The sequence below is a fragment of the Micropterus dolomieu genome, linkage group LG04 (assembly GCF_021292245.1).
Source record: "Micropterus dolomieu isolate WLL.071019.BEF.003 ecotype Adirondacks linkage group LG04, ASM2129224v1, whole genome shotgun sequence".
Lineage (NCBI taxonomy): Eukaryota > Metazoa > Chordata > Actinopteri > Centrarchiformes > Centrarchidae > Micropterus > Micropterus dolomieu.
In genome coordinates, this window is record NC_060153.1 from 16,858,007 (window position 1) to 16,870,608 (window position 12,602).

At 39.8% G+C, this 12,602-nt stretch overlaps 1 protein-coding gene across 1 annotated transcript in view; it reads right to left on the minus strand.

Moving 5' to 3' along the window:
• The window catches only part of sept9b (septin 9b), a 73,850-nt gene extending 68,250 nt beyond the window's left edge, over positions 1 to 5,600 (minus strand). The window contains exon 1 of the mRNA XM_046046870.1: positions 5,564 to 5,600. Coding sequence (XP_045902826.1) covers positions 5,564 to 5,585 — 22 coding nt within the window. The 5' untranslated portion in view covers positions 5,586 to 5,600. The remainder of the gene's footprint in view (positions 1 to 5,563) is intronic.
• Positions 5,601 to 12,602: the final 7,002 nt, after the last annotated feature.

Here is a 12,602-nt window from a genome sequence, read left to right on the forward strand (position 1 = left end):
GTTGAAGAGAAATAAAGAGCTGTATTGACTCCCCTCATCTGGTGGTTCTCTATTGGACCTATTGGTGCGGTTTAGTGGGAGGATGGATGACATGATGGATGCTGCAGTTTAAAGTGTTATGGCATTTTAGAGAAAGAAAGAAATCAGTTAGAACCAAGGGTATAGTCAGTCGCCCAAAAATCATCCGGGCTTGATTTGATAGTGCATCAGTGACTGTGCTGATCTGTGACCATTTTGACTTCAGTCTCACGTTGTTGTATGTTTAATAGTGATGGGACTTGAGTTGTGGCCCGTAGATTAGTATTTCTATTCTTATGACCTGCATTAGCTACAAGAAATGAATCTGTTACACATTTAGTAAACTGATAGAAACTAATTGATTCAACAGTTTTAAAAATTAATTAAAGGTTTAAATAATTTATCAAGCAGAAGTGCCAAACATTGGCAAGTCACCTTGGGCTATGATGGCTAAGTTATGATGGACATTTAACACTTTTTTTTAGATCATACAAACATTAAAAAATATGATCAATACATCCATTACTAAGGAAAATAAAACATTACAACCCTACATGGATTAAATCACCATGAACATTTCTTGATTTCTTGAGATATTAACACAGTATGGTGGAGTTGCAAAAAAAAAAGGTTTTATCCAACAAACCATGTTCCGCTGTCTTGTAAATTCTTCAAATGTACTTTATATAAATTACACCTTCAACAAATTGTATTGTCAAACCTGCACCTTATTCATTTGGAATCATATTTATGACCACTTGATGAAGTCCAATATTCACTCTTTTAGCTCTGTTTTTGGTCTCCACCAGCTCCTGAAGGAAATATCCGTCTCTTTAGCTGCTAAATGCTCCACTATGTTCACCAGCTAGTCACTAACTGTCTGTGCTGCATGGTGCTGAGCAGGTTGTGTACAGTAAGATTGTAGCGCTTTTTCACTGAAAATGGCTGCCTGCTGTGTCCCAAAACAGCACAATGAGAGCGGTGAGTTTGAAGCAAAATAGTGAAGTTGTGGACTAGACCGCTAAACAATAAGCAGAGACTTTCTATACAGCTCCATAAAGCTGAGGGGTATTGAAGAATAAGGTGATGATTCTTCAACAAGCAATCCCTTTCACAATGTCACATTGTTTTCCCATTGTCATGTGATATGTTGCTACTGTAGAAATATTGATTATAGCAGCTTTAAGTTTAAATTTGCTTAGATATATTCTTTTGGATACTATTCTGTAAAAACAATGCCATGCTATATAATCATGTCATCATGATGCTATATCACTGAAATTCACTAAATGATAGTACTGAAGCATCTCCAAATCTTAATTGAAATATTGACATTTGTGATTGGTTCCAGATAGGGCTTGCGTTAGAAAAGTGGCCTATTCTCAGAAGTACATCCCCAGTCAAATATGCCCTAACAAAATTCAAAGTCAAATCATGTAGTGCGTGGGCCAAAGTCTCACATGTCACCGACTACATCTAATCCAGCAGACTAAATCCTGCCCCCCCCTCCCATTAGTGAGATGTTGAGTCATTGTAATAATTAGTAATTTCCTAGCAGAGATGAGAATGTTTCTTCCAGTCATCCAGCATTGTGATAGTCAATGTATTTGAAGTCTATAGTTCTAACATGACAACCAATTCCCAACATCAAGAACGCTTCCCTGAGTTGCTACAAAAATCTTCTATCAAATCAAATCCAACAAATTCACATAACCAGCCCCCAGCAAATGTCCACCACAAAGGAGTCTTTTCAAGCTGAGGACGAGCCTGCTTTCAAAAATGACCCAACCATGAGAATATATAGCACAGCTGATTGGGATCTCTCATGCGTAGGAAGATAGATAGAAAAAAGGGGGGGAGGAAAGAAAAAAAACTGTGAATTTACTCCACTGGGTCTCCCTGTTTATTCAGGGTCACATTACTTGAAAATACAGAACAACATGGGCACATCCAGTTCATTAAGCCCAACAAGCTCCTGGTCTCACAGGACTTATATCATGAATGGGAGCCAACATATTTTTGTTGGTGATCTAAGAGACAGCACAATGCTCCCAGAGTCAATTAAGCATGAGTGACTGTAGAAAGAATAGATCTAACGCACTCTTCCCAAAAAGAAGAAAAATATGGGGTATTTCTAAAAACAGAGCTTTGAAGTTATAATTGCATGTAATATTTGGACAATGTTATTGAGATATTGTATTGCTTTTATTGTGCAAGAATAATAGAGATGATAGGACTTGTTAACATGTTTACAACAACACAAGCTGATTTGCGGATTTGGTATGAAAGGGTTTTTTCAAACCAAGGTTAATAGTCTGTGCTGACCATTTTAGTCAATAAAACACTGACACCTTAAAACACACACGTTTGCATGGGTGCCTGACCATGCAGGGCTCTATATGTGAAAACTAGGACTTTAAACTTTATCCTGAACCTGACTGGGAGTCAATATAATATGACAGGTTGTAATGTGACTTGTCCTGCTAGACCTGGTCAGCAGCCTTGCAGCAGCATTGTGGACTATTTGTAGACGGCCCAGGGATGACTTGCTGAGGCAGCTGAAGAGGTAGTCTAACCGGGATGAAATTACTGCATGAATGATCATCTCTAGTTCTGGTTTTGACACAACAGGTTTGAGTCTGGAAATGTTTCTTAAATGTAAGAAACATGTACGGGTCAAAGATTTGATGTTGATCAAAGTACACACATTGGTCAAACATATACACTAAGATTCCTGAGGTTTGACTGTACAGGTGATGAAAGTGACCCAATACGCTGAGCGATCATGGGAGCTCTGCTGTCAGATGAAACAACAAGGGCCTCAATCTTGTCTGTGTTTGAGCAGATGATAGCTGCTCTAGATTGCACCTCTGCACAACTTCAAACATCTGCTTTCTCCAGAATTGTCACACTCTTAAGACACCCCACTCAAACTGGAACTTTTGTTTGGGACACAAAGACAGATATGTAGAAGGCGGAATACTTAGTAGGCTACACATTCTCACTCCCGACTCGTCACATATTGACTCTTGGTCAAGGCCCTTTGGCGTCGCTTTTCAACGCCCTGGGTAGGCCTACCCCCTTTGCCCTTTTAGGGGTCCGTGGTCGAGTTAGCAACGTTTAGCAACAATAAATATGCAACGTCCGGTTAGATTTTCAAAATAAAACGATAGCGTTTCCAATAGCGTGGATAGAGCGTTTGACCCTCTATCCACCACAACCACCTCCTTAGTCAGTCTTTTCCTTCTTATACAGTCTATGGTCTTTTCTTTTAATATTATATAGGCTACCTACCTTTACCATCAAAAACCGACGCTACAGGTCTTCCCCCACTACGTTGAACTATGATGCTAAAGGGATCCCCAGTGCGTTACAAACTGAGGAGGATGGCTCTTGACCATGCCTCCATGTGTGACGAGTCAGGGAGTGAGAACGGGTTGGCTAATTGGGTTCTCTCTCCGTTCAGCCATGAAATGCTCCAGCCTGACAGATAATTTGACACCTTAAGGTCAAGATGCTGCATGAAGAAACTGCTGCAGCTTCTATGAGCTTTGACCTGAGGAGGAGAGAGCGTGGCTGCTCAGTCGTTTGTTCTTGCCTGGAGAAAGATCAGAAAACTGGACAGCCTAATGACAAAAATGAATGAAGGCATCAGAATACTCAACATTATTCAGTAAACAATGTGGTCTTTCAAGCCTCCTGGACTGTCTAGTAGGCTACTTCTGGACTTCTATTGGTTTCTTGGGGGAAAATCACTGACACAACACCTGAAAACTATTTTCATCGATCACATGCCTAAAGTGACAAGACCACTGTTGATGCCCACTGCCAGCCTCCTCGGCAGTCTGAACATTCTAAGCAACCAATCCACCAACGCTGTAAACTACAGCAAATAGTTTGGGGATGTTTGTACGGTAGTGCTTTATCAGTTCAGGTGAAGCGGTGAGGATCTCCAGAGACAGAAACTGACAGTTAGTGATAAGACTCCTAAAACAGGCCAGTGCCTCACCTCTAAGTATGACCTTTCCTGCATTTCGATTCCCTAAATGTCCAAGCACTAATTCCTTAAGACACCAGACTGCTGCTGTGTTTGTGATATTTGCTATGCTCAAGTTTGGTAAGACTGCAGAAATCAAATGTGGACCACGTGTAACATAATAGCACAGATGTGGAATTCAAAACAGAGACTTGAGATGTGAAACTTAAAGGGTAAATTACTATTTTTGGCTAGTGGCTAGGACAGGAGTGATATAGTGACTGGTCAAACAAAAGGGATCTTACTCTTTAAAATAAGATCTATCTCTGTAGGAATCCTTTCCACAATGTTGTCAGACACGGATAATAAAAATCTGAGCACGTATCGACCCACCTAGAATGTAAAAAACACACTGTTAGCACAAATTCGAAAAGAAAATGTTTAAATGTCATTTTTTTGGTAAACATTCAACAAAACAACAAAACTTGCTATTTCCTTTCAATTTGCTTGTACAGATTTGACCAGGACATTCCTCCAATGACTTAAAAACAGATGTGAATATTAGCTTAGTCTTTCAGGGCATGAATGAACATGACGTGTTCTTCTTCAAACTCCATGTTGAATATGTGTCCCGTTTTCAACACAAGCCTCAGTAGCATCAACTTGTGCCACATTTCTGTGTCTGTTTGATCCAGAGCACTTTATTTTTCTCCCCAGAGCCCATCCTGTGTTCCTAAATGTCGAGAGAGGGGGAATGCACAGATGGGGTCTGAGCAAAGCCAGACATGCGTTGTATAACGCACACACACTCAAGCACACACTATATTGTGTCATGCATGTAGAACACAGAAGCACGCTTACAACAATACGCAAACGCATGTACATGACATATGAGTGAAGCAAACATCTAAAATGTTTGTTAAAGCCAAACACACACACAAACACACATGCAGCACTTTGAGACCATGAAGAGAGCGCAGCATGAAGGGCTGGCCCCTTCAGGCTGCTCCATAAAGAAGGTCAGGCTGAGAAGGACAGATGATGATGCACATCAGACTTTAATAGCCAGGGGACCTCGAGCTGCTCCCCTGGGTGCTGTACACTCAGCCGCAAAATAAACTGGCCGAGAACAACAGAGAGGATGAAGACCAAGTGAATGAGTTTGGTAAGTTGGAAAGGAATAAAAAGACAACTCAAGATAAAGAGAAATAAAGTTTAAACAGAACATTCGGCAGTGCTGTTGTTTTACACAGCAAGAGTCTTCTGATGGATAACTGAAAATAGATTGTGTGGCTACAGTTAAACTTCATCAAATTCATCTAAACTATTCATTGATTTCATAAATAGTAGGTCCTATCCATTCATATACAGCTTGTGGTATTACAAAACAAAAGCACTTTTATATCACTGCATTAGAGATCACACTTGAGCTTGTGCCAAAAGTAGGTCACATTTTCTATGCAAAAAAAAACCAACATACATACATGCAAATTTTTGATCATGAAGTTTAAGTGATACAGTATCACCATATTAAGTGTACTCTAGCATACTTTTTAAAAACATCTGTACCTGTATTGGCGGTCTTTTTCATGCTCTGGGTTTGCAGCAGGTCCACTTCTCTCAGCCGTCAGTAAAAGCAGCGCTATGGTCCTCTGAGGAATCCTGTCTGACTTTCCAAAAACGTCGTCCAAAAACTGCAGTCGACTTTTGTTGTTTCAGTTTCTCCGCACTTTTAGCGCAGCTCGCTCCCAGTGCGTGCTGTCACTGTATGACTGCAGGCAGCGCAGATGATCCGCTGAGCTCGATGATGTGCACTTAAGTGGGATGCTAAGAGCCTCGAGACCGCACGACTATGGTAAAAAAAGAAAAAGTGAGCGTGGGGGGGCTGCGGCGGGGTTCCACTGACGCGCCTTTACGCACGGATCCGAATCGCTATTCTGTGATGGGCTCTTTACTCAAAGAAATATAATTACTATTAAAAATAATAATTGTTCTGTCAGGCAATAAAGAAATTCTGCCTTGAAATAAAATGGATGTGATGGAGAATCAGAAGAACAAAATTTCAGTTCATGTCAAACCGTCATCTTTTCTCTGGGAAGCTCAATTCTTCTGACTTTTGCAAATCAATCTAGGATAATACATTTTAAATAACTATGGTATATATACTATACTATATTTATGTGTAAATATGAGGTCGTGAGCTTCCGACGGTGCTTAATTGACTGATGTGTGGGACTGAAGCACCGAAGAATGATGGAAACATGATGCTCAATTCCTGACACAGCTAAACAGACAGCATCTGTTAGGCCTATACTGTGTATGTTAATGCTACGGCAACTTTATCATCTCCTTTCAGGGCCGGCCCGTGGCATAGGGGACACATGTCTAGAGCGCAAACTGTCAGGGGGCGCCGCAAGAGAAGGTTTTCGACTCGGCGCAATTCAACTCAGCTGCTGCGAAACTGGCGTAAGCCGTGATAGTAATTAAGTGCACCTCGCGCTGTAGCCTAATAGTCCAGACAGTTGTAATGAGTCTGTCATTGTGTAGAGTTTTGCAATATAAACATCTAAAACCCGAGGTGCAGCCTTGCTCTTGTGTTTGGGACTGCACTTTACTGTATCCAGTTGTTTTCGGTTTCTTTCTTTCTTTATTGTTTATTTGTCAGGGGTAATGCAAAAGAGACACATTGTAACAGGTTACAGTAACTTGAACAGATGTGTTGCATATAAGGTTTCTGAAGCTAATTTGCCATCCCTTTCCCTGGTTAGGTTACATAAATCACCATTACCAGGATAACAGAAACAAACAACAACAACAATAAACAAACAACAAAAACACACCAGTCGGGAGAAATAAATAGATATAAATAAATAGTCACATTATATACATATATCTGTGTGTGTGTGTGTGTGTGTGTTTGTGTGTGCGTGTCTATATCTCTATATCCCTATGGACATGTCCATTTATAAGTGCCTCTGCACAAGGGCATGATCAGTAATCACAGATTTGGTTTTGTTTCAGCCAGTGTTTCACCTTTTCATTAAATGTTTTCAGATTGGTTTGTGTTTTTATTTCTGTTGGTAGGGCATTCCAAAAATGTATCCCTTTTACAGAGAAGGATGACTGACCCAAAGTGGTTTTGCGCTGTGCCACCAAATTGCCATTTGCTGATCCCCTAAAAACTAATTCAGGGGACCTTTAGTCATTACTTAAATATATATATTGTTGTGAAATAAAAAATCAAGTTCTGAGATACTGTTAGACTTTTTACTTGTGATTGTTATTTTATTGAGCTTGGATGACACACAAATTATGCCCATTGAGTCAATATACTATCATGACTTGTCAGAGTTTAACATTTTCAGTTAATCAAAAACGTTAAATACAATTTGTTGACGTTTAAACGGCCCACAGTTTCCCTCTCTTGCATGTGCAGGCATTTTCAAGGTAGACAAGTGACCATAGGGCCACAGCTGAAACTCACTGAAGCGTAATGTGTTGAATGGTAAGTAATTTTATGCTTAATTACACATATTTGCATTCACTCAGGATTCTATTGGTAATAGCCTACTGTAACCGAATACCGAAAGTCCTTACTCTGAAATTTGAGCAGTGTTGATAGTACAGTCTGTGTGCCGAGGTAAAGTTAGCTAGTAGCTGTAGCCTGTCATTGATTGAGTAGGCTTAATGCGGGAGTAATAGGTGGCCAGGCAGCCAGGGAAAACGTCTTGGCAAGCTAACTTAATATGGGATTACCCATTAGCCACCTCTCCGGTTAGCATGTAGGCTAGCTACTTGTAGTTTAGCTAGACATGATTAGACTGATTCAGATGAGAAGAAATATTAAAGATAACTCGCTAACACAAAACTTCACGTAAGTTCATGTTATAAATGTGTTTTGCGGCCAAAAAGCTTCTTCACCTAACTTAAAACATTATGTTGGATCAACTAAAATACTTGCATTCATGTTGACAATTATTAAGTTCATGTTACTTAGAAATGCGTTTTATTGTGGCCTAAAAGGTAATTCACCATACTCAAAACATTGCTTTGAATTAATGTAATTCTGCCAGCAGTTTTAGCTTAAAAATTCTAGTGGAAAATGTTAACATTTTTTGGTGACCCAATGTTTTATTTTTTAGAGTGGCGATTCTGTTAGTATTTGTTTTTGGTCACATATGGACAGCAGAGTGAGATTATTCACACATTTAAAAATCCATTTGATAAAAACAAACTTAACTATCATAACTAAGCAAATTATACTTTTTCAGTATTATACAGTGATGCCATTTCATTTGGTTTTGGATATTCTGCATTGATTTTTACACACTGCTTTCTTGATTCGAGATGGGATGCAAACCAGCCAGTTGCTTGCTCAGAAGTTAAAAGTACTTAGTTTGTTCAAAAGCACTTCATGGTTCACAGTATCAAAGGCCTGTTTAAGATCTATAAACACTGCTCTGACTACATTACCCTTTTCTAATGAGGACTTGATTTTTTCAATGAGGTAGCAGTTGGCCATTTCAGTTGAATACCCTGTTCTATAACCAAATTGTTTAGGAGGTTTCAAGGTGGTCAACCAGCTGTTCTGCAACAATTTTTTCCAGAATCTTTGAGAGAACTGGTAGGATAGAGACTGGTCTATAATTGCCTACTCCGCAGGGATTTTATTAAATTAGAAAAGTTGATCTAGGAGGAACATAGGCTATTTAAAAGCAATAGCTACAGAATGCCTGAAAACCTTACTGCATTATATTATCATTTATATTATTCATTTTTTGAAGATTTTGAATTGTCACCTGCTGCCTGAAATTTGTGTTTCTCTTTACACAAATTAAAGACTTTTCCACCATAAATTGAGGTAGAAAAAGCAGAAATTGGTCTTCAATGCTTAAAATTTTCTGGGGGAGGACCCCCAGACCCTCTTCTTCATTTATGTCCCCTCCATCATTGAAACTAAACCAGTGCTCTTTCATTTGAAGAAATCTACCCCATAATGCAAGAAAAAAGTCTCTGGATTGACACACAGTTTTTGGAGGAACACATATAGGTTTGGTCTCACTATTTAGGCTATGATGTTGAGGTTGACAAGTGTGCTGATCACACTTCAATTCATTATTTCCCATGATTACTGACTTGGCTGTTCATGTATACATGCTAAAATTGTGAGATTGGCTGCTGGACGTTTAAAACAATTCCTGTGGATATTAGAGTGATGACCCCAACCCCTGAGGTGGACTTTTTAGGGTTGGACATGGGGGGGCGCTAATTTAAAATCTAGGGCTCCAACATTGTCAGGGCCAGCCCTGTCACCTTTCATATACTTTTAGAATACAACCCCCAGAGTCATATTCTGCTCAAATACGGAAACGCTAATGGGATGTAGATATGCTAATGCTCTCTACTGCTGACAGATGGTACTCCCTGGGCAAGCTCTTTTAACAACAAATATACCACATAAATACGTTTAGGTTGAAGCCTTCATGGAGTGCCCTGCATCAGATTTCACTAACCAGCTCTCTTGGCTCATATGGTTACCCTGATAATTGACATGTTTTCCTCTCGTACACTCCTGACCTTATTCCTGTCCCTCATGTTTCACGATGACCACAACTGATACGTTGATGCAAACTTCAAACGACTGTTCAATGCTGTTCTCTTCTGGTCAAAAGTGAGACTTCCAACACTTCAGTGGAAGAGGAAGCAGAGGGGGCGACGTTATGAGAACATTCAGACCATTTCACTTGTTACAGCAGGAAAAGCACAAGTGGAACTAAAAGCACTAATGATGGTCCGGTTCCGTCTACAGTAAGTCTCCCAGTCAGCCCTGCCAAAGAGCCAGCGAGCATATTAGCAGGGACCTGGAACATCTAAATACACAGTGTCTTTAAGTAGTGTTATTAGTGATACCTGTGTGTTTCTGCTGTGAAAAAGGTCTAAATTACTGCGGACAAATATCTGTTCCTCAGTTTTTAAAATCTTTTAATGTTAAGACTTTATGTTAAAAAAAAAATATTTAAATTTCAGAACAGGACAGAACAAATTAGAGAAACAGTAGAAATGCTGAGACTAGCAACAAACATAGTTAGTCTCTTTAGTTTCAGTGGAGCAAGGATGGTATGATATATATTGCATTATACATCTACAAGGCCCACTTAAACAGTGGGCAGGATGCCCTGGACGGTTCAGTGGGACTGATTGTGTCAAAATAGTAGCCTACTTGTTGCAAGTGGAACATCTCAAAAGCAGACTCAAAAGGATGCAAATCAGGATGTAACATCCTTTGCTGCCACCGCCTGGTATAAAGGGATAGCTCATCTCTTTAACATCTTAAAAATAAGTTTCAAAAGGCAAAAAAACAACTGATGAGGACGACTGAACTGTCTACATGTCACACTTGACTACTTTAGAAAACTTAGCATTTCAAAAGAGGGTCAGTTATGTTAAGGTTTTTCTAACTGTCATGACCGGCTCATGACAAATAGGGGAGAGACAAAGCTAGAGTGCAAGACTTTTATATATAAATGAACATCTGTTACACAACAGTAATGATTGGTTTGCCAGAGCTGAACGGGAAGCAACAGTTGCGACAGCAGCAACTCAGCATGTTAGAGCCAATGCATGTGTCAACAGTTTTGTGTGTTTACTTCCACTGTCAGAAGGGGGAGAGAAAACTGCAGGTTTAAATGAACTTATTTACAAAACATTAATTAAATTGCACAAAAGATGAGATGTGGATGGCATTATAGCCATTGGTGTAAGTGAGTGGGCAGTATGGTGTTTTGGTGGCCAAAAGGCTAAAAGAACCTAACAGCAGTAAGATAGTCACTCCATGAAGACTAAAGTGGCAGCGGCAGCTTATATTGACTGCGAGTATAAGGCCCAGGTGCTCCCAGTCAGCCCAAGTGCCATCAACACAAACCTGCAAGAGAGGTACATTAGGTATGTTTGACTAATTAAAGACACTCTCAGCAATTCCACAAGTGTTAGTTCAACAAATCCATTTTAAGACTGATTTAAGGCAGACTGGCGGTCAGTGGTGTCTGAGGGGTAGGGGCAGAAAAAAATAAAAAGGGCCCAAGCTGCATGTAATGGAGCGATTGCCAGTGGTCAAAAAGCAGAGGCAGGCAAAACAAGCACCAGGTTGATAAAGTTAAGGCAACTGGCAGCATAGACAATAGGTCAGGGAGTGAGTGTTAAATATCCTCACGTATAGTGAGGCTAAAGTCTGTTAAACTTGTACCTCATCATCAGCTTCAGTGTATAGATGTTTAGAAGCTGTTAAAATGTGTGGCTGCATGCATGTGTATTATCAGGCACATGTAGAAGTACAACGCAGTCCTTTTAGAAAGTCTGACACTTCTTTTTAATCTCACTTTAATCTTATAGCTTTTTCTTAAGTGACGTTTTCGTGTTTAGGGCGGCACGGTGGTGCGGTGGTTAGCACTGTTTCCTCAAAGCAAGAAGGTTGTGGGTTCAAACCCTGGTTGCCCCAGCCTTTCTGTGTGGAGTTTGCATTTTCTCCTTTGCAGGTACTCCGGCTTCCTCCCACCATCCAAAGACATGCAGTCTAGGTTAATTGGCGACCCTAAATTGTCCGTGGCGTGAGTGATTGTTCGTCTATGCGTGGCCCTGCGATGGACTGGCGACCTGTCCAGGGTGTACCCCACCTTGCGCCCGATGTCAGCTGGGATGGGGCTCCAGCCCCCCCGCGACCCTGTATGCAGGATAAGCGGTTGACGATGGATGGATGTTTTCTTGTTGGATGTTATTTACTTTTATTATTTTGTTTTATTGTACAGCACGTTGTTTTGATATAAATAAAAAGTTATTATGTTGCAACTCAGCTTACTTTTATACTACTAAACTATGTTCATTATTATTATGAAGGTGTCTGCCAAAGTTTGTGTCTGTCATGCCTGTGGTTTAGTTTTGCACGCACATCCTACTCTGACAATCACGTGTCTTCTCAAAGTCAAAAACAAAATAAAACAAAATAAGTAACAATGTACGACACAAACACTTTCCTGTGTGTTAACACGGGGTTCAAGTATGATTATTTTGTGTTTACAAAATAAAGACGGACATAGTTCATCTGTTTTACTTTTATTGAATGTCCTACAAACCCGTATGTGTGCTCCAATACAACAGCAGAACTTGTGAAATCATTTAAGACAACGCTTTACAAATATCAGTATGATGTTTTCATTCTACAGCACAAATGTTGCTTCATTGTCTGGTTAACCAGACAATGCTTTGCTTTTGCAACATTTTTGCAAAAAAAATTAAAAAAAAGATAATTATTTGTATTAGATTTGTATTAACTTATTATGTGAGAACTCTACATTTAGAAATGCAAGACACCCATACAAACATCCTTTTTTCATACCTGTCCCAAACAACTTTCAGAAAATATCTGCACCAGACCACACACTATTTTAGTAAGATGAGATCCTAAATTGTTGTAAAAGTATCATTACAATACATTTTGTGTCATGTCTGTTAATTAACATCACTAAAAAAAGTTCAGTCAAGCAACTAACAGTCAAAAGAGTAAACCAGCTCTCAAGAGGACGATGGCCACCGAGCCAAGGGGGGCTATGGCAGT